Source organism: Mustela nigripes, chromosome 5 (genome assembly GCF_022355385.1).
Source record: "Mustela nigripes isolate SB6536 chromosome 5, MUSNIG.SB6536, whole genome shotgun sequence".
NCBI classification, from domain to species: Eukaryota; Metazoa; Chordata; class Mammalia; order Carnivora; family Mustelidae; genus Mustela; species Mustela nigripes.
The window spans coordinates 59,292,600-59,318,758 of record NC_081561.1 but is presented as its reverse complement, the minus strand read 5'-3'; the positions used below and the strand labels follow the sequence as shown (position 1 = coordinate 59,318,758).

The 26,159-nt window shown below is 43.6% G+C and overlaps 1 protein-coding gene across 2 annotated transcripts; it reads left to right on the top strand.

Moving 5' to 3' along the window:
• The first annotated feature begins 1,288 nt into the window (after window positions 1–1,288).
• On the top strand, window positions 1,289–25,707 carry SPATS1 (spermatogenesis associated serine rich 1). Of its 2 annotated transcripts, XM_059399070.1 has the most exons (7): window positions 1,289–1,727; window positions 10,207–10,354; window positions 13,920–14,044; window positions 15,398–15,559; window positions 20,518–20,638; window positions 21,438–21,500; window positions 25,117–25,707. In XM_059399070.1, the coding sequence occupies exons 1-7, from the start codon at window positions 1,595–1,597 to the stop codon at window positions 25,262–25,264; spliced, it is 900 nt and encodes a 299-aa protein (XP_059255053.1). In that variant the 5' UTR covers window positions 1,289–1,594; the 3' UTR covers window positions 25,265–25,707. The 2 variants fall into 2 exon arrangements, with proteins under 2 accessions (XP_059255053.1, XP_059255054.1); XM_059399071.1 differs by lacking the exon at window positions 15,398–15,559.
• Window positions 25,708–26,159: the final 452 nt, after the last annotated feature.

Here is a 26,159-nt window from a genome sequence, read left to right as displayed (position 1 = left end):
CCAGCTGAGGTCCCAGCTGATGGCCAACACATGTCACCAGACACGAAGCAGGAAGCTCCAGGCACCTTCTGACTGTAGTCTCATGAGAGACCCTAAGCAGGAACAGCCTACCTTACCCTAGCCAACCCCCAGAATCAGGAGATAATAATGATAGTTGTTTAAAGCCCCAGAGTTTGGGGATGATTTCTTATATGACCATAGATATCCAGAAAAAGTGGTTTATTAGGATTGTGGGATCCTGGGTATCAACACTGTTTTTCTGTATTTTCCAAGATTTCAGCAGTAACCATTTATTTCTTTTATAATTGATTAGAAATTGTTATTGAGAATAAAAACTTGGGGGCACTTGGGTGGCTCAGTGGATTGAGCCGTTGAGCAGCTGACCTCAGGTCAGGTCGCACATGACCTCTGGGTCCTGGGATCCAGCCCTGTGTGGGGCTTCCCATCACCCAAAAGTCTGCTTCTCCCTCTCCCACTGCCCCTCACCCCGCTCCTGCTCTCTATCACATAAATAAAATCTTTAAAAGAAGAAGAAGAAGAAGAAGAAGAAGAAGAAAAATATGGTCTATTTTTTCCCCCACTTCACCAAGGGAGAAATTAGGTCTGAATTTGAATTGAGGGACTTAAACCAGGCTTGGGGGAAAATTTTCCATGCAAGATTAATTAGATGCTTGAACACATTAGAGACACATTCAAGTTGGTATGATGGAAAGAGTGGTCCATTCGGAATGAGGAAACTTGGAAATGAATCTTCGGGTTTTTTTGGGTGACCTTGAGCAAGTCCTTGCTCAAATTCAGCTTTCTATTTTGAAAAATGCAGCTGGCTGCTTAGGGAAGATAACATCCAGCAGGGCGCCTGGCCCAGAAAAGTGGTAGGTGATCCTGCCTCATCAATGCCAATTATGAACAGGCATCTGCGAGCTCTGTGCACCGCCCATCCTTCACTGCCACCCGAGGCTACAGTTCCAATAATGAAATCTGCCTTTGAGAAAAACCACAGTTCTTTAAAAAAAAAAAAAAAAAGAAGAAGTCCAGCAACTCTGAGCGGCCCTCGAAGAGGTCCGGGCCTGCGCCGCCCGCCCTTGCTGGCTGGGGGTGGGTAGCGCGGCTCCTCCCGGGGACCCGGCGCTGACAGAGGGCGGGGGCGCGCCGGGCTGGTGTCCTGGCAACCCCGGAACGCGCTTCCGCGCGGGAAGCCAGCAGACCGGCTGAGCTCTCGCCCTCGGCTCGGGTTCCTCGCCCGCCCGGCGCCCGGCAGTTCTGCCGCCGGTTGGTGCGTTGATCTGGCCGCATCCTCGGTGGAGATCTCCGCAGAGGGAACGGGTGGAAGCCCGGGAGGTGGAAGGGGAAGGAGCACCTGGCGCCGGCGGGGCAGTGAGTCTGGGCGGGGAAGAGAACCCACTGGAACTCGACCACAAAAGCCCGGGGAGAGGGAGGAGCGAGGGAAGCTCTGATTAAAACGCCAACCCTGCCCCCTCTGGACCTGATGGCTTGTGGACTTCCTCCTTTTTTGCTTTGATTGATGCTTTTCTTAAAAAAGGTCTTTCCTTGGTCTCCGGGTTGCTTTTAATACTTAAAATCAACACACGTGTAGATGAGTCCCTGTACCCTGGAAATGGTCCACGGGACTGTCCTCTCCCCTCCATCGGCAGAGCGCCCTGCAGCAGAGAACTGGCGAAGGCAAGACAAAGGAGACTCCGCCATGACCACAGTGGAGAAGAGAGACAGTTGAGTTGAGGAAGTCGGAAGGGCTGGGTGTGGATTTGGTCGCCAGATCGAAGTATATACCAAGGCCGGGAAGTTCAAAACACTTAAAGGACGGCCAGTTTGCGGGCGTATAAAAAGAACTCCTTAAATAGTAGCCTTTGTCTGTGTTAGACCAAGATATTTTGTTTGTTTGTTTTGTAAGCAGAGTTTATTGGGTTATAGGACAAAGCTCCTGAAAATGGAGGGACCCTAGAGGGTTGCCCCTTAACCCAAGATCGGATGAGGCAGATAGTAGCTCAAAGCAGAGGTTCTTACAAATTACCTCCTGGGATTCTGTAACAGCCCCAGAGGTATATTCCTAATGAATAAAGAGAGCCAGAGGTTTGACCTGCCCAAGGGTTCAGTCAATAAACAGAGAAACTGAGATTTGACCACAGTCTTCCGGTCTCCCAAACCTATGTCCTTTCATTTTTCCTTGCTCAGACATTAGATTGGTGGCACTGTTTATTGGATGGGAGAGCTCGGGTGGAAAGTATGATCCCTTTAAAGAAAGGTTTACATTAGATAATGGATGGTGGCTCCCTAATTGGTTCTGAAGGCTGAGAAGGATGTTTGGGGGCCCACCGCCTTTAGAGAACAGGGTCATGGGGCAGAACAGCCACATTCTCTCAGAAAACCTTGGAGTGAGTGTATGAGCGTTTGTAGGTGAGTGACCTGCATGTGGGAAAAAGGGAACATTTTAGATGTTCTGTCTCTGCCCCATCAGATCATAGCTTGGTCCTCGGTCTTTTGTATTACAGATCTCCCATCTCCTCATTCTCCTTCACAAGTGCATGGAGAGGAAGGAGGTGTGACTCTCCATACCCACCTGTAAGTGGAGAGCAGAAGAGCAGAAGGAGTTAGAACCATTAATGGTCCTATGTGGCTAGGTCAGCAAGGAGGAAAAGGGTTTGGGATTCTAATGTTAAGCTCCAGACTTTTCCATAGTTTCCAGGTTGAGTTCAGGTAATGGAGGGAGCTGGGGTTTTAAAGATGGAGTAGAGGGGCTCCATGTTTTTGAGTTAGGGTTACTGGAAGAACACCAGACCCTGAGATCCCCAAAGATCTATGACTTCTTGTTTTGCTCTGTAGGTATGTCCCCTCAGGAGACCACATCTGAGCTCAGCTTAACACGGAGTCCATGGGTTTCGGGAAGGAAGGGGCTCCATGAGCCTGTTGAAGATGAATGCAAAACGGGGGTGTATATGCATTTTTCCAGGAAGGGGGGCCTATTGCTTTCATGACTCCTCAAGGGAGTCAGTGATCCAAAAACAGGGTTAAAAAACCACTGTCCTGGACCCTCAGGTTGTTTGTTGAGTCAAGAAATGGGCGAGAAACAGAGTGTTTGTTCAAAAGGTATCCACATTAAGCTAGCTTGGCTAGATGTATTACTTTCTGCTGCCAGACCATGCTATTGTGTAAATGAGCCGAGATGACAAGTGTGCGAAAGTTCTTGGTTATGTAAGGTGTTATTCCTGACTAAAGACATGGAAATAATTAGCGTGAATTCCAGATGGTACCAAAGAAACAGACTTTCTTCTTAACTCCCCATTTCCCCCTGAATTCCTTTCTAGTTGCCCGAACCTTCTCTTGGTCCTTTTAGTTGAATCGTCTTGTATCAGAGCGGTTTAGTGAACTTGTTAGTTTCCTATTGGTTGGCTGACCGGACATTGAATTTGAATAACAATGATCATGCAAGGTGATGACCTTTTCCAGAAGGATGTGGTTTAGCTTCTCTGTATTACAAGAGCCTCCAGAGTTAGAGAGGTGGGGCAGGTGTGGGGAGCCGGGCTGGAGAGGTAATTGACTTGCTAGAATGACTGAAGTTACTTTACACAATGGGAGCATCACTGTAATTTCAGACTTGTAATTTCAGCTCTCTTCTCTTTGAGGAGATGCAGAGAGGCAGCCAGAAGCCCTAGAAGCTGTATCTAAGTGTCTCTGGGTTGTATTCGAGGCTCTGTTAGTTACTTCTAGGAAGATCCTGTAGTCAGCTGTTTGAAGGATGTGCTCTCTGCCTGTTTAGCAGAGAGACTGCTCTTCCTACCCTTGCTGTCAGACAAGCCTTTCCTGTTTCAGCAGCCACCTTCTAGACATTTGCTAACATAAAACTACTACTACTACTTCTCCTCCTCCTCCTCCTCCTCTTCCTCCTCCTTGTTCGTCTTCTTAAGATTTTATTTATTTATTTGGGGAGCCTGCATGCTCAGTTGGTTAAGTGTCTCCCTTTGGTTCCTGTCACGATCCTGGGGTCTTGGGATCGAGCCCCACATCAGGCTCCCTGCTCAGCGGGGAGTCTGCTTCTCCCTCTCCTTTTGCTGCTCCCCCTGCTTCTGCTTGCTTTCTCTCTCTCTGTCAAATGAATAAACAAAATCTTAAAGAAATATATTTTATTTATTTATTTGTCAGAGAAAGAGCACAAACAGCGGGATCAGCAGACAGAGCGAGAAACAGACTCCCCGTTGAGCAGAGAGCCTGATGCGGGGCTCAATCCCAGGACCCTGGGATCATGACCCGAGCCAAAGGCAGAAGCTTAACTGACTGAGCCACCCAGATGTCCCACCAACACAAAACTTATTACTCAAACAAGGAAATGTGCTAAATTTGTAGACAGTGATTTCACTGTTTGCAGCTCAGGGTTATATAATATGTTCGAATTTTGCCCCTAAAATTAAAAAAAAATGAACCTAGAAACTTGTGATGCCGTCCATAGCAACCAATTCTTGCTTTGGTGAACCTCAAGTCCGCTAATAGCAAATATACAGTTAGAATGTTTACATGCTATGAAAAGGCAACCACTGGGGCCCCTAGGTGGCTCAGTAGGTTAAGTATCTGATTCTTAACTTTGGCTCAGGTCATGACTTCAGGGTCCTGGGATCAAGCCTCATCTCGGGCTCTGGGCTGGATGTGGAGCCTGCTTAAATGCTTAAGATTCTCTCCCTCTGGGATTCCTGGGTGGTTCAGGTGGTTTAATGACTGCCTTTGGCTCAGGTCATGATTCCAGAATCCTGGGATCGAGCCCCATATTGGGCTCTCAGCTTAGCGGGGAGCCTGCTTCTCCCTCTCCCTCTGCCGCTCCCCCGTTTGTGCTCTTCTGCTCTCTCTCTGTCAAATAAATAAAATCTTTTTTAAAAAATATTTTATTGATTTATTTGAACACACAGAGAGAGAGAGAGATCACAAGTAGGCAGAGAGACAGGCAGAGAGAGAGGGGAAGCAGACTCCCCCTGCGGAGCAGAGAGTCCGATGTGGGGCTTGATCCCAGGATCCCGAGATCATGACCTGAGCTGAAGGCAGAAGCTTTAACCCACTGAGCCACCCAGGTGCCCCTCAAATAAATAAAATCTTTTTTTTTTTTAAGATTTTATTTATTTATTTATTTGACAGAGAGAGATCACAAGTAGGCATAGAGGCAGGCAGAGAGAGAGAGGAGGAAGCCGACTCCCCGCCGAGCAGAGAGCCCCATGTGGGACTCGATCCCAGGACCCTGAGATCACGACCCGAGCCGAAGGCAGCGGCCCAACCCACTGAGCCACCCAGGCGCCCTCAAATAAATAAAATCTTTAAAAAAAAAAAAAATTCCCTCTCCCCCTCTCCCTCTGCCCCCACCCCCAATGCACTCTCCTCCTCTTCTAAAACGAATAAATAAATCTTAAAAAAAAAACAAAAAAACTGCTGTTGAAACTGTTAAGACCTATGGGCAAAAATCATTGTAAGTAAATGCTCTTTTTCTTTTTTCAAGATTTTATTTATTTATTTGACACAGAGCAAGGGAGAGAGAGAGAGAGAGAGCAAGCACAAGCAGGGGAAATGGCAAGGAGGGGAGAAGCAGGCTCCCCGCTGAGCAAGGAGTCTGATATGGGACTCAATCCCAGGACCCTGGAATCATGACCTGAGCTGAAGACAGCCGCTTAACTGACTGAGCCATCCAGGTGCCCCTCTACTTTTTTTTTTTTTTTTTTAAGATTTTATTTACTTATTTGACCGAGAGAGGAATCACAAGTAGGCAGAGAGAGAGGCAGAAGCAGGCTCCCTGCTGAGCAGAGAGCCTGTTGTGGAGCTCAATCCCAGGAACCTGAGATCATGACCTGAGCTGAAGGCAGAGGCTTTAACCCACTGAGCCATCCAGGCACTCCAAGATGCCACTGTTATATAAGATTTTCTTCTACCTACTTTTTCTATTTTGTTCTCTTGATTTAGCTGTTAGGGTTAGTGTCAGTACCATCTTGATTATTGTAACATCAAGATACATTTTTTTTAAAGATTTTATTTATTTATTTGACTGACAGAGATCACAAGTAGGCAGAGAGGCAGGCAGAGAGAGAGGGGAGGAAGCAAGCTCCCTGCGGAGTAGAGAGCCCGATGCGGGGCTCGATCCCAGGACCCTGGGATCATGACCTGAGCTGAAGGCAGAGGCTTTAACCCACTGAGCCACCCAGGTGCCCCTCAAGATACATTTTATAAATTACACTCTATAGCTCTATAACCTTGAACAAGTAATTGGGCATTTTTGACACTTGATTTCTTTATGTGTAATGTTATTTCTATTTTACTTGCGATTATGGTAATTCATTGCTAATACTGTTTACTTTACTTTTCTTTTTTTTTTTTTTAAATATTTTATTTACTTATTTGACAGAGAGAGATCACAAGCAGACAGAGAGGCAGGCAGAGGGAGAGGAGGAAGCAGGCTCCCCGCTGAGCAGAGAGCCCGATGCGGGGCTCGATCCCAGGACTCTGAGATCATGACCTGAGGTGAAGGCAGCGGCTTAACCCACTGAGCCACCCAGGCGCCCCTACTGTTTACTTTTCTTAAAGATTGGTTTTTCTTGAACTTTGTTTATCTACATTATTCGTTTTCCCATGAAGCCATAATTCTAATAATTTTTATTTCATTCATTTCTGTTTTTATGTTATGGTATCCTTTTTTGTCATTTTGGGGGGTTATTTTTTCCCCCTTATTTCTTGCATTGCAAGTTTAGCTCATTAATTTTGGAATTTTTTTTTTAAGGTTTTATTTATCTATTTGTCAGAGAGAGAGAGTGGGCTCAAGCAGGGGGAACGGCAAAGGCTCCCCACAGAGCAAGGAAACCAATGTGGGATTTGATTCTGGGATCATGACCTGAGCCAAAGGCAGCCGCTTAACCAACTGAGCCACCCAGGTGTCCTAGAATCTTTGTCTTTTTATTTGTTTTTAAAGCTTTACTTATTTGTTTTAGAGAGAGAGAGAGGACCAATGGGAGGGGTAGAAGGAGAGGAAGAGAGAATCTCAAGCAGACTTGAGATCTCAAGCATGGAACGCAATGCAGGGCTTGATCTCATGATGCTGAGATCGAGACCTGAGCTGAAACCACATGTCAGATGTTTAACTGACTGTAGCACCCAAGTGCCCCTGGAATCTTTTTTTTTTTTTTTTAATACTATAATCTGTCAATTCTAAGGTGGACATTTTTCAGAGTTTGCATCTCTGAGGTTGGACTGGTCTTCCTAGTGCAGCGGGCCAAGCAGCAGGTGTGAAATAGTTGTTAGAAACTTTGCTGAATGAGCACTGAATAATGCAGAAGGTATGTCTGTGTCTTGGAAGAACATTCCAGAAGCAGTCGAGGAGCACTCATTTAAGAAGTGCTGCATCACCCATGTGCTTGTTGCACTGAGGTCAACTTAGGTGGGAAATGTGGGCATCAGTGATTGCACTGAAAAAGGGTTCAGTAATCACACTTTTTTTTTTATAAGAATTTTTTTTTCTTTTCTTTTTTTTTTTTTAAAGATTTTATTTATTTATTTATTTGACAGACAGAGATCACAAGTAGGCCGAGAGGCAGGCAGAGAGAGAGAGAGAGAGAGGAGGAAGCAGGTTCCCTGCTGAGCAGAGAGCCCGATGCGGGACTCGATCCCAGGACCCCGAGATCATGACCTGAGCCGAAGGCAGCGGCTTAACCCACTGAGCCACCCAGGTGCCCCAGTAATCACACTTTTGAATGCAAGAATGGCTTAACCAATTTTTTTGCTTATATTTTCCTTTTTTAAACATGCACACGAATGACAGGTCCTTAAAATCTACACCTAAGTAAGGTTGAAAGACTGCTTCAATAAATATATAATAAAAACTCATAAGCGGTAAAGCATTCTGTCATAGTTTAATTGGCAGCTTTCGTTCTTTGGGTACATAAAATACTGATATGCTAGACCCTTATATTCAGTGAAATACAGGATTACAGTAAATGCATCTCAGGCTCTACTTTCTACTTACTGCTTTACTTGGATAACTACAAGTTTTGATTTATAGTACTTATGTCATTGACCATGAAGCACCTCATGAATTCCATTGTGTTGTCCTCATTTACATAAACTATTTAGAAGTGTGGTTTGAGTTTCTAAGCTTATGAATGCTTTTGGCTGTTTTTTAATTATTGATTTCTAATTGTATTGCATTGTAGTCAGAGAGTGTGGTCTATGTTACATTTGTGGACACTACTTTTTGATACTGGGAAACTGTGCTCTCCCCTTCACAGCTCCGTGTCTCTCTCAGCCCTTCCCCTGGGCTCACCCCACCCAACTACTCACACATCAAGCAACCAGGTGACCCTTTCTTTACCTGGGGTTGCTCTAGGTGCTGTGGCACATTCCAGAACAGCTCTTCCCATGCTTGGCCGGCTCTGAGAATCACCTGAGGTGTTTCTTAACCATACTGACACCCAGGTCTTCCCTTGCAGGTCTGGGTCAGAGCTCTGGGATCCAAGTGTTAAACTGAGTGCCCCAAGGTGATCCTCATGACTTAGCAAATTGGAGAAACTGTGCAGTTGGGGAATCAGGAAGTGGGATGGGACTGAATGCAGTGGCGGAGCTAGACTTGAAGAGGAGGAATATCACTGCAGAACGTGAGCCTAATTGGTGCAGGGGAAGGAGGGTGTGCTCAGAATGCGTGTTCCCAGGCCTCACTTAGAGAGATTCTAATTCAGTGGGTTGTGATGGGATTTAAGAATCTGTATTTTTTTTTTTTTTAAAGATTTTATTTATTTATTTGACACAGAGAGATCACAAGTAGGCAGAGAGGCAGGCAGAGAGAGAGGAGGAAGCAGGCTCCCTGCTGAGCAGAGAGCCCGATGCGGGACTCGATCCCAGGACCCTGAGATCATGACCTGAGCCGAAGGCAGCGGCTCAACCCACTGAGCCACCCAGGCGCCCCAAGAATCTGTATTTTTAACAGAGTTCTCAGATAATTCTGATGCAGGCAGTCCTTATGCCATACCCTGAAAAACTCAAGAATAGAGATCCCGGGGGAGGGGAAGGGAATGTACTCAAGAGTCACAGAAATCTGACTCCTCTTTTTTGTAATTTTCTTAGAACTAGAGGTTACATTATGTCTATTGAGCTTCTATGCACTATAAAATCATGCATAAAGAAATGCAATATCCATTCCTCTTACTTTTTGTTTTTAAGTGACTGGTCAGGCACATAGCTCTATAAAATGACAAGAGAACAGACTGACTTTCACGAATCAGTAATTGTATAGCAGAGGGAAGATAATGGTTATGATTCTGTATCTGAAAAGCCTGGCTTTCAGGACTCTCTTACTTGGGGAATTTGGGAAGTTATAATTCTTTTTCATTTATTTGCTCAAATATGTGTTGAACATCTGCTTTGAGTCAGGCACTGTTCTGGGTGCTGCGAAGATGAGTAAGACATACTAAGTCTGGTGGGGAAGACGCATATATAAATTAATGACAGTGGGGGGTGTGGAACCCATGGAAGTTTCTTTTTAAAAAAAATATATATTTTATTTATTTATTTGACAGAGATCACAAGTAGGCAGAGAGGCAGGCAGAGAGAGAGAGAGGAGGAGGAGGAAGCAGGCTCCCCGATGAGCAGAGAGCCCAATGCGGGGCTCGATCCTAGGACCCTGAGATCATGACCTGAGCTGAAGGCAGAGGCTTTAACCCACTGAGCCACCCAGGCACCCCCATGGAAGTTTCTGACGGTAGTTCTTTGGATTATTCATCAGTCTTTCCATGAATAATCCTTTGAAAGTTTGTTTTGGGATGCTCAATGCAATGTACAGATAGATAGCTTGATTCAGATGTTATCTCTTTCACTTAATTCCAAGTAGGTAAACTCTGGAGGGTCAAGTAGTCTAGCATATGGTTAGGATTTTTGACTTTAGTGTCACAAGAGCTGTGATCAAATCTGGACTGAAGTGTTTATTTTCTGTGTGATCATAGGCAAGTTGCTTAACCATCTGTGCCTTAATTCCCTGGAAGGATAAGCAATACTTAGTTCTGTGGTTGTTATGGGAATTAAGTGGGATAATGCATGTAAAATGTTAACATAATCCTCAATACACAGTACATGCTCAATAAATGTTAGTTTTGAAAAAATAATTTATATAATCTAGGGAACAAGATGGAGGGCTAGGCATTTCATTTCATTTCAGTAATGAAATCTGATGGTGATGTGTTGCAGGTACTAAACACAGCAATTTTCTGGAATCTAAGGGATGCTTTGCCAACACAACATCCTCCAGCAGAAAGGTCAGCCGCTCATCTTCTGTTGAAACATGTCTTAGTGTGAGCGAGCCTCCAGGCCTCTGCAAAGTGTCTGCTCACCTAGAGTAAGTAAGGGTGCAATTAAGACCATAACTATTGGGGTAAATTCTGACCAGGAAGCCAATATTCTGAGAGGTGGCATGACATGTTTGGCAAGAGCATGGATCCTGGAGCTGGACTGTCTAGGTCAAACCCCAGCTCGGCCAAGTTCATCTGTGTGAACTTGGGAAAATTACTTACTTTCCTGGGCCTTAGTTTTTGCATCTGTAAAATGGAGATAATACTTCATAGAATTGTTTTGAGGTTTAAATGAGCTAATACATGGAAAGGGATTGGAAGACTCCGTGACGCACAATATGTGTTGTAGACATGCTTGTCATTATGAAGTTCAAAAGCAAGTGAACTAAGCTGTATTTTTTGGAATACATACTTAGGTGGTAAATCTTAGAGAAAAGCAAAGCCATGATTACTATAAAAGTCAGAGTCAGGATAGTCATTAATGCTCGGGGATACGGACACACAAATGGTTTCTGGAGAGCAATGGATGGGGGGAAGAGTGGAGGGGAGGGCTGGCTTTATAATTATTTGTCAAACTATTTGTGGTGAGTACTTTTCTCTGTTTAGATTTCTTTTTCTTATTTATTTTTTTAAAAAGGTTTTATTTATTTATTTGACAGATAGAGATCTGTCTCTGTAGGCAGAGAGGCAGGCAGAGAGAGAGAGGAGGAAGCAGGCTCCCTGCTGAGCAGAGAGCCCAATGTGGGGCTCAATCCCAGGACCCTGTGATCATGACCTGAGCTGAAGGCAGAGGCTTTAACCCACTGAGCCACCCAGGCGCCCCTCTCTTTCTTTTTCTTTTTCTTTTTTTTTTTTTAATTTTATTTATTTGAGCGAGTGAGAGAGAGAGCATGAGAAGGGGGAGGGTCAGAGGAAGAAGCAGACTCCTTGAGCTAAGCAGGGAGCCCAACTCGGGTCTCAATCCCGGGACTCCAGGATCATGACCTGAGCTGAAGGCAGAGACTTAATCAACTGAGCCACCCAGATGCTGCCCCTTTGTTTAGATTTCTTCACAGTAAAAGTTTTGGAGCCCCCCCTCTTTTTTTTTCTTTTTGGAACTTTTTTTTTTCTAATGTCTTTTATTTTTAAAGGTTTTATTTATTTATTTGACAGAGATTACAAGTAGGCAGAGAGGCAGGCAGGGAGAGAGAGGAGGAAGCAGGCTCTCCGCGGAGCAGGGAGCCTGATGTGGGGCTAAATCTCAGGACCCCGGGATCATGACCTGAGCCAAAAGCAGAGGCTTAACCCACTGAGCCACCCAGGCGCCCCTTTAATGGCTTTTGTTATAAGGAAAGTAAGTACACGTATAAATTTTGAAAGTATAAAAACAATATTAAAAATAAAACTCATGGCAGTTCCACCTCTTAGAGAATCAATATTAACATATTTTTAAAAAGATTTATTTTTAAGTAATCTCTACACTCAACGTGGGGCTTGAACTCACAACCCTGAGATCAAGAGTCATGGGTTCCACAGACAGAGCCAGCCAGGTGTGCCTTAATGTTAACATTTTGAAGTTATTTATTTTTCTTTAACTTTTATTTAAAATTTTTATTTTTTTAAAATTTTTAAACTTAACATCTAATGTATTATTTGTTTCAGGGGTATAGGTCTGTGATTTGATGTTGTTTTTTTATGTGCATGAGAAAAAAAAGTCTTCACCCTTCTAAAGTGTGCAAACTCAGTGGCTTTTTCTTTTCTTTTTTTTTTTTTTTAAAGATTTTATTTATTTATTTGTCATAGAGAGAGAAACGAGAGTGAGCACAGGCAGACAGAGTGGCAGGCAGAGGCAGAGGGAGAAGCAGACTCCCTGCCAAGCAAGGAGCCCGATGCGGGACTCGATCCCAGGACGGTGGGATCATGATCTGAGCGGAAGGCAGCTGCTTAACCAACTGAGCCACCCTGGCGTCCCTCTTTTTTTTTTTTTTAAGATTATTTATTTATTTATTTGACAGAGATCGCAAGTAGGCGGAGAGGCAGGCAGAGAGAGAGAGGAGGAAGCAGGCTCCCCACCGAGCAGAGAGCCCGGCTTGGGGCTCGATTCCAGGACACCGGGACCATGACCTGAGCCAAAGCCAGAGGCTTTAACCCACTGAGCCACCCAGGTGCCCCAAACTCAGTGGTTTTTAACATACTCACTAAACCATCACCACAATCAATTTTAGAACATTTCATCACCCCCAAAAAGAAGCCCATCCTCTTGAGCAGTCACTCCCACCATGTCCCCTAACTCACCAGCGCTAGACAACCGCTGATATCCTTCTTATCTCTGTAAACTTGCCTATTCTGGACATTTCATATAAATGGAATATGTGGCCTTTGGTGTCTGGCCTTTTTCATTCAGTGTTTCATTTTCAAGGTTCATTAATGTTACAGCATGTATCAGTACATCATTCTTTTTTTTTTTTAATTGGGGTGAATTATATATAACATAACATTTGCCATTTTATCCATTTTTCCCCACTGGCATTGATTACCTTTCAACCATCACTGCTATTTTTTTTTAAAGGATTTTACTTATTTATTTGACAGAGAGAGAGAGAGCAAGCACAAGCAGGGAGGGCAGCAGAGGGAGAGGGAGAAGCAGGCTCCCTGCAGGGCTCAGTCCCAAGACCCCAAGATCATGACCTGAGCCAAAAGCAGACACTTAATGACTCAACCACCCAAATGCCCCCATCCTTGTTACTTTTAAAAACATTTTCACCAGTCCTGGGCGCCTGGGTGGCTCAGTGGGTTAAGACTTCAGCTCAGGTCGTGATCAGGTCAGCTCAGGTCATGATCTCAGGGTCCTGAGATCAAGCCCAGCATCCGGCTCTCTGCTCATCGGGGAACCTGTTTTCCCCTCTCTGCCTGCTTGTGATCTCAGTCTGTCAAATGAATAAATTAAAAAAATCTTAAAAACAAACAAACAAACAAACCATTTTCACCAGTCCCAATAGAAATGCTCTACCCATTAAGCAGTAATTCCCCATTCTCCCCTCTCTGCTGACCCTGGTACTCTAATCTACCCTAATCTACTAACCTGATCTACTTTCTGTCTCTCTGAATTTACTTATTAAGGTATTTCATATAAATGGAGTCCTATAATGTTTGTCCTTTTGTGTTTGGCTTATTTCACTTAACACAATGTTTAAAGTTTCATTCATGTTGCAGCATGTATCAGAACGCCATTCCTTCTTATGGTTGAATAATATTCCATTGTATGTCAATACCACTTTTGCTTCTCCATGCATTGGTCAGTGAGCATTTGGGTGGTCTCCACTGTGTGGCTAATGTGAGTAATTCTGCAAAGAACATTCCTTTACAAGTATCAGAGTCTGTTTACAGTTCTTTGGGGGTATATGACTAGGAGTGGAATTGCTGGGTTATATGGTAATTCTCTAACTTTTTTGAGGAAACACCACACTGTGTCAGTCCCCTCAAGTTGTGGGTAAATAAATGATATGTCGTGGACATTTATGGGGGTCAGACCTAGTTGTCATAAGGGAGAGTAATTCTAGTGTAAGATATGTAACATTAGGTTCTGACTACCAATTTAAGCCCATGGAAGAATCTAATCCTCTTTCTTTCCAGCCTGGCTGCAGATTTGGGTCTGAAATCCTCCTCCTCACATTCTGATCACTCCTCTGAAACCTCATTGCCTGAAGTGCCAAAGGATAAATATCGTGAGGAGTTCAGTCTGCTTAAATTGCAGACAAGTGAGTATGTCATAGCCTCTCCCCTGTATGCCTCCACACCCAGGGCTTTCCAGAAGTCTGTCGTGCTGTTGAGCACTGTTTACTCAGGAAGTGTCAGGGGTGGACATGCTTCATCTCTAATTCTCACAGTGACTCTGCTGAATATATGAAATATATTTTTGAATATGAAATACATATAAAATGTATATTAAAATTGTATGTCATAAAATATATGATATGGAAATATATTTTCTAAAACTAAAATGGATTTATATAAAAACCATAAAAGTACTATAGCAAAGCATTAAAATAATAAAAAATAAAGCATTAAAATAATAATAATAGTATTTAGAGTATAGAAACCCTTCCCAGTGTTTTTCCAACAGTATCTCCATTATGCCCTGTATCTGTGAGGAATTCTGAAACATGTATGTGCATGCATGCATGTACTCAGGCATATATAGGTTATATTATATATACAATCATATTTGCACTCGTGGAAAATAAGATATAAACTATTTTCACGCAAGGCAAATAGATCATGGACCTCTTTCTGTGTCACACATATAAATCTAGGTGGCTAATATAGACCTACCCATTTTACACAGAATCCACTGAGGCTTGGAGAGACTTCGTCACTCATACGAGAACACTCATACGAGAACACGGTGTTGGGGTTAGAATTGGAACTTGCCAGCCTCCAGAGCCTGTGTGCTTTCTTGGCCATCACAGAGCCCAAGGGCTTCTCAAGCAACCCTAACGCTGTTAGGGGATCTCTCATTGTTTAAAATTGCTTTAGCGGTTTATAAGAAAGGTACTGAATGAGGAAACAAAGACACGGACAGGTCCAGCAACCTGCCCGAGGTCTCGCAGGGGCCTTTCTCCTTTGCCGGAGTTGCGTGGAGACATCTTCCCGTGTCACTCTTGCGCACGCGCCCGCCATCGTTGCTGCCACCACCACGGGCCATCCTGCCCAGTTGCGGTGGTTGCCAGGCCCTTCCCTGCCTGATAGGCATGCTCTTCTTCCTACCCACTTATCAGGGTGAAGGTTGGAATGTAGGTGCTCTGAGACACGTAAAAGTGTCTCAGAGCTTTCCATTCGATACATCACTTCCAGCTAAAAACTTGGCTTCAGTTTTGGACGAGAGGGTAAAAAGGGAAAAAAGAGGCCTCTTAGATCCCTCTCTCTCCACTTCCCTCCTTTCAGGCCTCATCCGCCCGAGGCTGACATTGCCCCTGATGTAGAACCAAGGGATTACACACGTTGATAAAGGACAGCCAATCAGAGAGTGCCTGGGACAACTTTCCTGTGATTTAACTGCGTTACGTGAGGCTGGGAGCGATGCTGATGGGAGGATTTCTGATGTCTTGCAGAAGATGGGCAGCGTCCGGAATGGACATTTTACCCAAGATTTAGCAGCAATATCCACACCTACCATGTTGGAAAGCAGTGTTTCTTTAACGGGGTCTTCCTTGGCAACAGGAGGTCTCTGTCAGAGAGAATGGTGGACAAGTGCTTTGGGAGGAAGAAATACGGTAATATTTTCCTCCTGGACCTTGCCTGTGCCATGCCTAAAAATACTCCCTGAGTTGTGGTTCTGTAGGCCCAACATTCCATGGCTGGCATCCGCCCTCTGGGGTCACCATGTCACTCGAGCGCAGCCAGGAAGATGGGAAAGTGAAGGGGACGGCTGGCAGACTGCACTTTCTGGCAAAGAACTCACAACATATGCTGATCCACATTTTTGTTTTTCTCTGAATTTCATAAAATGCTAATGTGACATTTAAGTCCTCAGATAAGTTCTCTCAGATACTTATTAATAGAAACCTTCATTCAAGCCTCCAGAAAATAATTTAGGTTTCAGTTAGCTGCTGCCCATCATATGTATTTAAATTGTACATTATATTCTTCAAAGGGAAAATATTCCCTTAAACCTTAGCCTGAAGTGCATGCTGTTGTTATTTCATAGCTTATTTAATTAAAGGTAATTGAGATGAGTGTATATATATATATATATATATATATAGAGAGAGAGAGAGAGAGAGAGAGAGAGTGTGTTTGGAACATGGGGAGTTCTCTGTCCCAACCTACCCATAATAGATTTATGGAAAGATCCTAGGGTTGCTGGGTACCCAAGGACCATTATAGCACATGCTTCTCTGGAAATACCTGTATAGGAGGCAGCCATTGCTTCATGGATTGCTGTCACAGGGATACAGAGGGAAAGAAATAGAAAGTTCTCATTCTTGAGTTTCAACATAGGCCTTTAAAAAAAAAAAAAGGTTTTATTTATTTATTTGACACAGAGAGAGAGATCACAAGTAGGCAGAGAGGCAGGCGGGTGGCGGGGAGGAAGCAGGCTTCCTTCTGAGTGGAGAGCCCAATGTGGGGCTCAATACCAGGACCCCAAGACCTGAGCCAAAGGCAGAGGCTCAACCCACTGAGCCACCCAGGTGCCCCTCAACATAGGCTTTAAACTCAGAGCAGAGACAAATAGTTTTCTTCTTCTTCTTCTTTTTTTTTTTTTTTTAAGATTTTATTTATTTGACAGACAGAGATCACAAGTAGGCAGAGAGGCAGTCAGAGAGAGGAGGAAGCAGGCTCCCTGCTGAGCAGAGAGCCCGATGCGGGGCTCGATCCCAGGACCCTGGGATCATGATCTGATCCAAAGGCAGAGGCTTTAACCCACTGAGACACCTAGGCATCCCCAGAGACAAATAGTTTTAAAGATCAAGGCTTTTGTCTGGCAAGAGAATACACAAGAAGCCATGCTAGAGGAGGTGGGAGAGCTTTAAGGAGTCCCCATTCTGCTTGATTCCCAACACCAAAGCCTAGCTGGGGTTTCTGCCTCTGAGGGTGGCTGGGCGAGATCTCAAGCTTCAGAGTCAAGTGGTTATCTGCTCTGGCTGAGCAGCAGGGTAGTGTGACTGCTATGGGCAATGTCTGGGCAGAAAGCCAGCCTCAAGGTCTCACCTACCCAGGAGATGCAGAGGAATAGCTGCATTTTTGTGCCCTGTGAAGACTAAAGATTGGGATACAGAGAAAGTAAGAAACAGAGAGCCAGCCAGGAGAACTGCCCCGGTCTTACAACTGAAATGCTGGGAGACCACAGTATGAGGGGTGGGAGACCATCAAGCTAGGGATCGAAGGAGAATAAATTGTTGCTTCACCTGATACATTGTGGAGGGGGCTGGCTTCCTGAGGATCAGATTAGATGACATGTTTTAGCAGACAACAAAAATAAATGGCAGCTTTCAGAGAGTAGCAGAGATAATGTGAGTATCAGATACTAGTGTGGTTTGCAGTCCATGACCCAGGACCCAAAGCCTTACCCCAGAGCCCTGATATCATGTAAGCCTGTTGTGCACACCCTGACTTCTCACTCCCAACTGAGATGCAGCCATTGGGTAGAATGGGGAAGATTTATTTAAATATGAGATAATGGAGAAAAATCAGGAAGGGACTAAGTGTAGCTGTATAGTACTTAAGGATGTTCTTGGCCACAGTAGGACAAAAACCAAACTGTCAGAGGCTTAAATCACAAGATATTATATGTTTTTTTGAACAGATTTTATTTATTCATTTGAGAGAGAGAGAGAGAGAGTGCACACAAACAGGGGGAGAGGCAGGGGAGAGGGAGAAGCAGACTCCCTACTGAGCAGGGAGCCTGATATGGGCCTCGATCCCAGGACCCAGAGATCATGACCTGAGTTGAAGGCAGATGCTTCACCATCTGAGCCATCCAGGTGCCCCAGATATTATATGCTTTTTTTGAAGTTAGTTATTATATATTTAACAAGAAGCTTTGAAATCTAGGTGGCCTATATGGACTGGTTGCCCAATGATGTCATCAAAGACACCAGTTCATTTTGTCTTTCTGTGCTGCTATTCTCAGACTGTGTTGGATTTTTGTCTTCATACTTGTCATCTTATGGTTACAAGAGAACTGTTGCTGTTCCAAGCATTGTATCTCTATTCAAAACATGAAAAAGAGGAATCTCTCTTGTTGCCTTTCTCTTTTAGAACAAAGGGAAAATTTTCTCAAATGGTCTTTAGGAGACTTCCATCCACCCCGTCTCACTGCCTAGAACTGGGCCAGTGTTAAGTATTCGTTAGAAATAAATGGGATTATCACGATCGACTCAAATCCTAATCCTAACCCATGACTTCCCTCCTAGCTCAAAGTAAACATTATCCTGAATTATGTGCATTATTATTTCCCTTCCATCCTTCCTTCATTCCTTTGTTCCCTCCTTCCTTCCTTTTATGGTCTTTATATGTGCTGAATAAATGCAAAGATATACTTATGAAATATTTACTGAATATATAGAATAAAGTATCACAATCACTTTCATGCTTCTTATTCCATTTAAGAAAAGAAGTATTGTTGGGCGCCTGGGTGACTGAGTGAGTTAAAGCCTCTGCCTTCAGCTCAGTTCATGATCTCAAGGTCCTGGATCGAGCCCCAAATCTCGCTCTCTGCTCAGCAGAGAGCCTGCTTCCCCCTCTCTCTCTGCCTACTTGTGATCTCTCTCTGTCAAATAAATAAATAAGATCTTAAAAAAAAAAAGAAATGGAGTATTGTCTTTACATTTTAAATTTCTTTTTCAAAAATATTTTATTTATTTGACACATAGAGAGAGGGAGAGTGAGAGAGCACAAGCAGAGGTAGCTGCAGGCAGAGGGAGAGGGAGAAACAGTTTCTCTGCCGAGCAAGGAGCCCAATGTGGGGCTGGATCCCAGGACCCCAGAATCATGATCTGAGCCGAAGGCAGATGCCCAGTGGATTGAGCCACCCAGGCATCCATCAAGTCTCTTTTTAATATAGGTCCTCCCCTTTCCTTGCAGTTTATTTGGTGTAGAAACTATGTCATGGGCTCCTGGGTGTCTCATTTGGTTGAGTGTCTCCTTTGGCTCAGGTCATTATCTCAGGGTCTTGGGATCGAGCCCTGTATTGGGATCATGATTCAATGGAGAGTCTGCTTCTCCCTCACTTTCTGCTGCTCCCCCTGTGTGTGCTCTCTCACTCACTCTGTCTCTCTCTAAAATAAATAAATAACATCTTAAAAAAAAAAAAAAACAGAAAGAAACTAGATCATGTATCCTGTAGAGTTTGCCAGTCAGGATTTTGCCAATTACACTTCTTGGTACCATTTAACAGGTTTCTCTGTCCTGTGTATTTCTTGTAAACTGATAGTAGGACCTATAGGCTTGATTTGTTTTAGGTGTGATTACTTCTTAGGTGATGTGCAGTGACTTCTTTAACTCCAGAATAAAATGATCTTTTCCCATTTTTTTTCTCTTCCTCAATCTCTTACAGTGCTTGATACTGTTAAGCTTGGCACCAGACATTTCTTCTTTTCGTGACATTCTCTTCTCTCTTGTTATTTCTTGGATAAGATGGAGAGACAGCATCATGACTGCCAGTCAGCTTCCATTACAAACTGAAATTCAACACCTTTATTATAGAAAAAAAAAAGATTGAAATATGTTTCATTAATGGTTGGCTCTAACCCATTAGCTATGATCAGGCCATTGGTAGAGTTCCTTCAAGGCCTAATTTGTTGTCATAGAACAAAGAACAAAATGTTGTCTGTAGTTATAAATTATGGGGAAATAGACCTGAAAATATAATTTTTCTCTTCTGTAGCTCTTCCTCATTAGCTAATTTCCTTCTGAGATCTAGTCAGAGACACTGATTCCAATTACCTTTGCTTCTTAAGCATTATAAGATACAGGGATTCAAAGAGCACCAATGCTCAGATTTTAAGCAGACGCCTTGCTTACTCTTTGCAGATACCTTTGATTCACCATTCACTTTATTTATTTTTTTTTAAAGATTTTATTTATTTATTCGACAGAGAGAGATCACAAGTAGGCAGAGAGGCAGGCAGAGAGAGAGGAGGAAGCAGGCTCCCCGCCAAGCAGAGAGCCCAATGCGGGGCTCGATCCCAGGACCCTGGGATCATGACCTGAGCCGAAAGCAGAGGCTTTAACCCACTGAGCCACCCAGGCGCCCCTCACCATTCACTTTAAACCAAAATATCCCATCTGAACCTAAGCGATTATTCTTTCCCAGGGTGGGGTTATCATGGCACTTTCTGGAAAATCTCCCAAACACAGTGTTTTTCAAGCACACTTTTCATCTTCTCCAGGCAAGACAATCACAAACATAATAATATGTACCTCATAAAAAAACATGAAATTATCTTGTTTCCATTGTTTCCTATCTTTGGATTACCTTTAGTCCTTTTTATGATCATGTTTTTAAATTTTTAAAAATTTTATTCATTTATTTGAAGAGAGAGAGAGAGAGCCAGCACAAGTATGGGGAGCAGCAGGTAGAGGGAGAGGGAGAAGCAGGTTCCCCACTGAGCAGGAAGCCTGATGCAGGGCTCGATCCCAGGACCCCGGGATTGTAACCTGAGCTGAAGGCAGATGCTTAATGACTGAGCCACCCAGGCACACCCATGTTTTTAAATATCATTCACAGATATTGATCCTAGGAATGGAATACCAAAGTTAACTCCAGGAGATAATCCATATATGTACCCAGAACAGAGTAAAGACTTCCACAAAACAGGATCAACTCTCCCACCAGTGAATTTCTCCATGTAAGTGTCTGTGAATACTAGGGTTCTTTTGTTAATTTTATTTTTATTTATTTTTAAAAAGATTTTATTCATTTATTTGACAGAGATAACAAGTAGGCAGAGAGGCAGGCAGAGAGAGAGGAGGGAGCTGAGCAGAGAGCCTGATGTGGGGCTCCATCCCAGGACGCTGTGATCACGACCTGAGCCAAAGGCAGAGGCTTTAACCCACTGAGCCACCCAGGCGCCCCTCTTGTGTTAATTTTAAAGTAATTGTATCTCTTTGTACTATATATGTTATATTTCATAAGGAATAGATTCCAACAAAGCATGGTTGCCGACAATTCCTAGAAAAGTTCATTTCTAGTTCCTTAGTGTCCGCGTATATGTGTGTGTGTAACTGAAATTATACACAGGATCTTGACTACAAAAATGTGGTTGTTAATTTTGTCCCTATCGTTATTACTGTAAGTCTGAAGACTTTTCAGTTTCATATCGAATCAGATTGTTCATCAGTGACTACTGTTTGAATTGATCTACACTTGGAACTAAACTTAGGCCAAAGTGACTGAGGAGAAAGGGAGGTTTGTTAAGTTAAAAGAAAAATAGTAGGTATATTGCATTAATATTTTAAAAAATGGATCACGTTTGCTTTCATGATGTTTAGTACAAATTATAATAAGAATTATGACCTTTATAGCTGTGAGGCCCGTAGGAGGCCATTAAAACCGGAAAATTAAACATTCTATTGAACACGATGATGTACCAATCTCTCTGCTATAGAAGCCATGCCAATTTGATGGTTGTCTGTTCTGTTTTTCAGAGTGCCTTATGAAAAGAAATATGATACATTTATTCCACTAGAGCCTCTTCCACAAATTCCTACGTGAGTTCTCGCACCGTGTTTTTATATTATCCAATCTTTATGAAATTATTAGTTATTTATAATTTTCTCCTACGAAGGAGCTCGTAGGCCCCCAACACAGAGGGACCTTTGGCCTTCCAGCAGGTGGGGCAATTTGTATGGAGGGTTTTGGTGAGGCACTTGGAGGGCAAGTGCTGTGGAGTCTGGCAGCTGGGTTGTCCTCATCTTCAGCAGGTAAGATGGACAGTCCGCCAGAGGCCCCATTTTGTGCTAGGTAAACACTATGGGGGGGGTTTATATGGAGCAAAAAGATTTTCAAAACCCAAGAGCTGTTGGAAAAGAAAGGCCAGTGCTTAAATGAGTGCAGCCAAGGAGGCTGGTTAGAGTTTGAAGAGGCAGAGGAAAAGCCATCTGAATATTCTCATGTTTGAGGGAAATATCGTTCTTCTGATCTCGTATTTTAAGTTCACCATCATTCTGAACCTCATTTATTTGCCCAAGTAGGGTTTAGACCTAGAAAATTATATGTGTCAGCATAAAAAATTTCACTTTCCAGGGGCACGCCGGGGGCTCAATCTGTTAGGCAACCGACTCTTGATTTTGGCTTGGGTGATGACCTCAGGGTCCTGGGATTGAGCTTGTGTTGGGCTCCCTGCTCAGTGAGAGTCTGCTTGTCTTCCTCTGCCCTTCCCTTTGCCCCTCTCCTGCTTGTGTGTGTGTGTGTGTGTGTGTGCTCTCTCTCTCTCTTAAATAAATAAATAAATAAATAAATCTTAAAGTAATTTAACTTTAAAATTTTTATTTATTTGAGAGAGAGATAGAAAGAACATGAGTTGGGGATAGGGAGAAAGGACTTCCGACTGAGCAGGGAGCCTGATGCGGGGCTCGACCCTAGGACCCTGAGATGATGACCTGAGCTGAAGGCAGACATTTAACTGATGCCATTAACTGCATTAACTGGCGCCATCCAGGCGCCCCCAAAATTTCACTTTCTAATACAAAACAGTGTCATGTAAGTATGGCTAGAGTGGGCAAGTGACCCACAGTCTGACCTACGTTCAGCTGAGAGAAGAGACCAAACCCTGGAGCTTAGTGGAAATAAAAGCCTTTTTTAAAAAAAGATTTTATTTATTTATTTGACAGACAGAGATCACAAGTAGGCAGAGAGGCAGGCAGAGAGAGAGGCAGAAGCAGGCTCCCTGCTGAGCAGAGAGCCCAATGCGGGGCTCGATCCCAGGACCCTGGGATCATGACCTGAGTCGAAGGCAGAGGCTTTAACCCACTGAGCCACCCAGGCGCCCCAAAATAAAAGCCTTTTATTCTGAACTTGTGAGCTTTATTTATTTTTTTTTTAAGATTTTATTTATTTAGTTGACAGAGATCACAAATAGGAAGAGAGGCAGGCAGAGAGAGAGGGGGAAGCAGGCTCCCCGCTGAGCAGAGAGCCCGATGCGGGGCTTGATTCCAGCACCCTGAGATCATGACCTGAGCTGAAGGCAGAGGCTCAACCCACTGAGCCACCCAGATGCCCCAGACTTTTGAGCTTTAATACCTTCATGGTACTGTATTATTCCTCGAGGCACATAATTAGGGCTTCTCATGTCTGTACTCTGCACTTTTTGTAAACACTCTTCTAGAATATTTAAAATGAAAGTAATTGCCAGGGCACAAAATAAGTCTTTATACATTTAAGAAGACTGAAATCATATCAAGTATCTTTTGTGACCGTGATGTTGTGAAAACAGAAATCATTTACAAGAGGGGAACTGGAAAAATCACAAATATATGACAAGTGATGGATCAAAGAAGAAATAAAAACAGGGATAAAAAAATACTTTCAGACAAGTGAAAATGGAAATACAACATACCAAAACTTATGGTATACTGCAAAAGCAGGTAACAAATGCCTATGTTAAGAAAAAAGAGATCAAATGAACAACCGAACTTTACACCTCAAGGAGCTAGAAAAAAGAACAAACTAAGCCCAAAGTTAGTAGAAGGAAGGAAATAACAAAAGCCAGAGGGGAGATAAATGAAATAGAGACTTAAAAAACAGTAGAAAAGATCAATTAAAGTAAGAGCTTTTAAGAAAAATTATTTATTTTAGGTGCACCTGGGTGGCTTAGTGGGTTAAGCATTTACCTTCAGCTCAGGTCATGATCTCAGGGTCCTGGGATTGAACCCGCATCGGGCTCTCTGCTGAGTGGGGAGCCTGCTTCCCCCTCTCTCTCTGCCTGCCTCTCTGCCTACTTGGGATCTCTCTGTCGAATAAATAAAGTCTTTAAAAAATTATTTATTTTACTTTATTTTTAAAAGATTTTATTTATTTTATTTGACAGACAGAGATCACAAGTAGGTGGAGAGGCAGGCAGAGAGAGAGAAGAGGAAGCAGGCTTCCCCACTGAGCAGAGAGCCCGATGTGGGGCTTGATCCCAGGACCCTGGGATCATGACCTGAGCTGAAGGCAGACGCTCAAGGACCAAGCCACCCGGATGCCCCAATTTGACAGACTTGATCTCAAGTCTATCATAATATTTTGTTACAATTATTATGTTTATTATATTATTTTTATCATGAGTCTGGTTTTTTTTATTACTTCAACAAAAGTTTAAAAAAATGATTTCTTTCGATGTTAGGGAATGCTTGTGGTTTTGTTCTATTGATGCTTTCTGCTAGTATCTTTCTATATTGCCCAAATAAGAGCCCGCTCGTCTTGTTTGGGCTTCTTTATGTGATACCCTTGACCCCCACCTATTACCTATGTAGTCATCCTGTTTCCTTCCTGCAAGGACTTCCCCATTGCTAGCAGATTTATCAGGGCATTTTTCCCCCAGTCATGGTGCATTTCTCCCTAAATGTATGAAAACCGTAGCTGCCAAAAGTTGAAAAGATGAAGAATGTCTGACTCATCCCAGGAGTCCCAATTCCTGGTACCTCTTGGAACACACACAGTGTAGGCCAGCATATGTCCTTTCAAATCTCTGCAGACTTGGGAGGATGCCGGTGTCTGACTTAACTGAGGCCACAGCAAAACAACAGAAGGCACACTCAGGTGGGCTTCTCAAGAGAGCTGAATGAAAGGACTGTTTCCGGATGGATAAACAGCTGGAGGGAAATTTCGTGGAAGGGCAAAGTCCCCTGAGGCTCTCTTGATTGGGCAGTCACCACTGTCACCACTCCCAAAGGTTTCATTGCCCAGCTTGACAGGAGATGGAGAATGGCTGTCAGGAAGGTGTTGTGGCAGTGGAGAGTGTAGTCACAGGCAGAAGTGGGGTACCTCAGGAGATAGTAGGAGTAGAGGAGCTAGGTAAGAAATACCCCAACCTCTGCTTGCTTTCTGGTTTCCTGTTGATTAGCCAGGTGTTAGCCAAGCCTGGCTGAAAGCTAGGGGCATATGGTAGGGTCAAGGTGGTACAAGTTGCAGGGGTCAGGTCTCTGGGCAGAGAAGGGCAGAAAAGAGAGTTGGGTCTGGGGAAGAGGGAAATGCTGAACAACTAACATGGTGGTTTGTTTCATCTCCAGTCTCCTAAATTGGGGGGCCTTCTTGCTTTGGAGGATGCCGTGTCTGATCCCCTGAAGGTATTTGTCCATTTTGCTGCATACAAACTCAAACCCAAGTGTTGTTTTCTTTCCACAGCTTGCCTTTCTGGGTGAAGGAGAAAGCCAACAGGCTGAAGCACGAGATAAGAGAGGTGGAGGAGCTTGATAACTGGCAACCAGCGTCCCCCTTGGTGCACAGTTTATACCCTCCTGGTGGGTTAAAGAACCTTCAAAGAACAGTATAAAAACTGGAGGCAAGCCTGGAAGAGAAGGCCTTTGAGAGGCTTCACAGTGGAGAGGAGAGAAGGCGAAGCCTCTCCCAGAGTGGATGGTGTCCTTTGCCCCAACGTGGTCCTTGGGCTGATGACACGGCCATGCATCACTGGTTGAGTGTGTTGGTTGAGCACTGGTAATCTTATAATGGAGCACAGCCTTTAACTCTGTGCCTCTATCCACAGGTTCTCTGGATTCCGCAAGACAGTCCTGAACAGAAACAGGTCCGTAGAACCCGTACTGACTAGTCAGGGGAGCCCCTTCGATCGATCACTTCTGTCAGTGTGACTGCTCTAAATCAAACGCTTGACTTTGATGAGTAATCACTGTGCTGTGCTCTTTTTAACTTTATATTTTGAAAACTTTCAAACTTACAGAGAAGTTGTGAGACTCATTCAATGAAAAAATCCCCACATATCCCTCATCCAGAATCTACAACTGTTAACATTTGTCAAACTTGGTGCCTTCTCTCTCTTTCTTTTGTTACTCTTATTGTTTTGTGGAATTATTTGAGAATGAGTGGCTGCCATCATAGTCCTTTACTATATAATTTAACATGTATCTCCTGAGGTAAAGGATCTTCTCCAATGGTTGCCATATAAGTATCAAATTCAGAGAACTTAAAATTAACACTGATGCAATTCTACTGGTAGACGGCCAGTCTTCAGTTTTATTCAGTTAAATTTAGTTTTCGAAGGATACTCTCAAATTATTGGTAAAATGCAGGCATGGGGCTTTCATTAATTTGGTAAAATTGTTCTTATTAATACTACTTTGAAATTTTCTCTGCTATTTGCTTGGTACATGTCAGGATATTGTGAAAGCTGGATCTCCACAGGTCATTCATACCATTGTCCTGCATCGCTG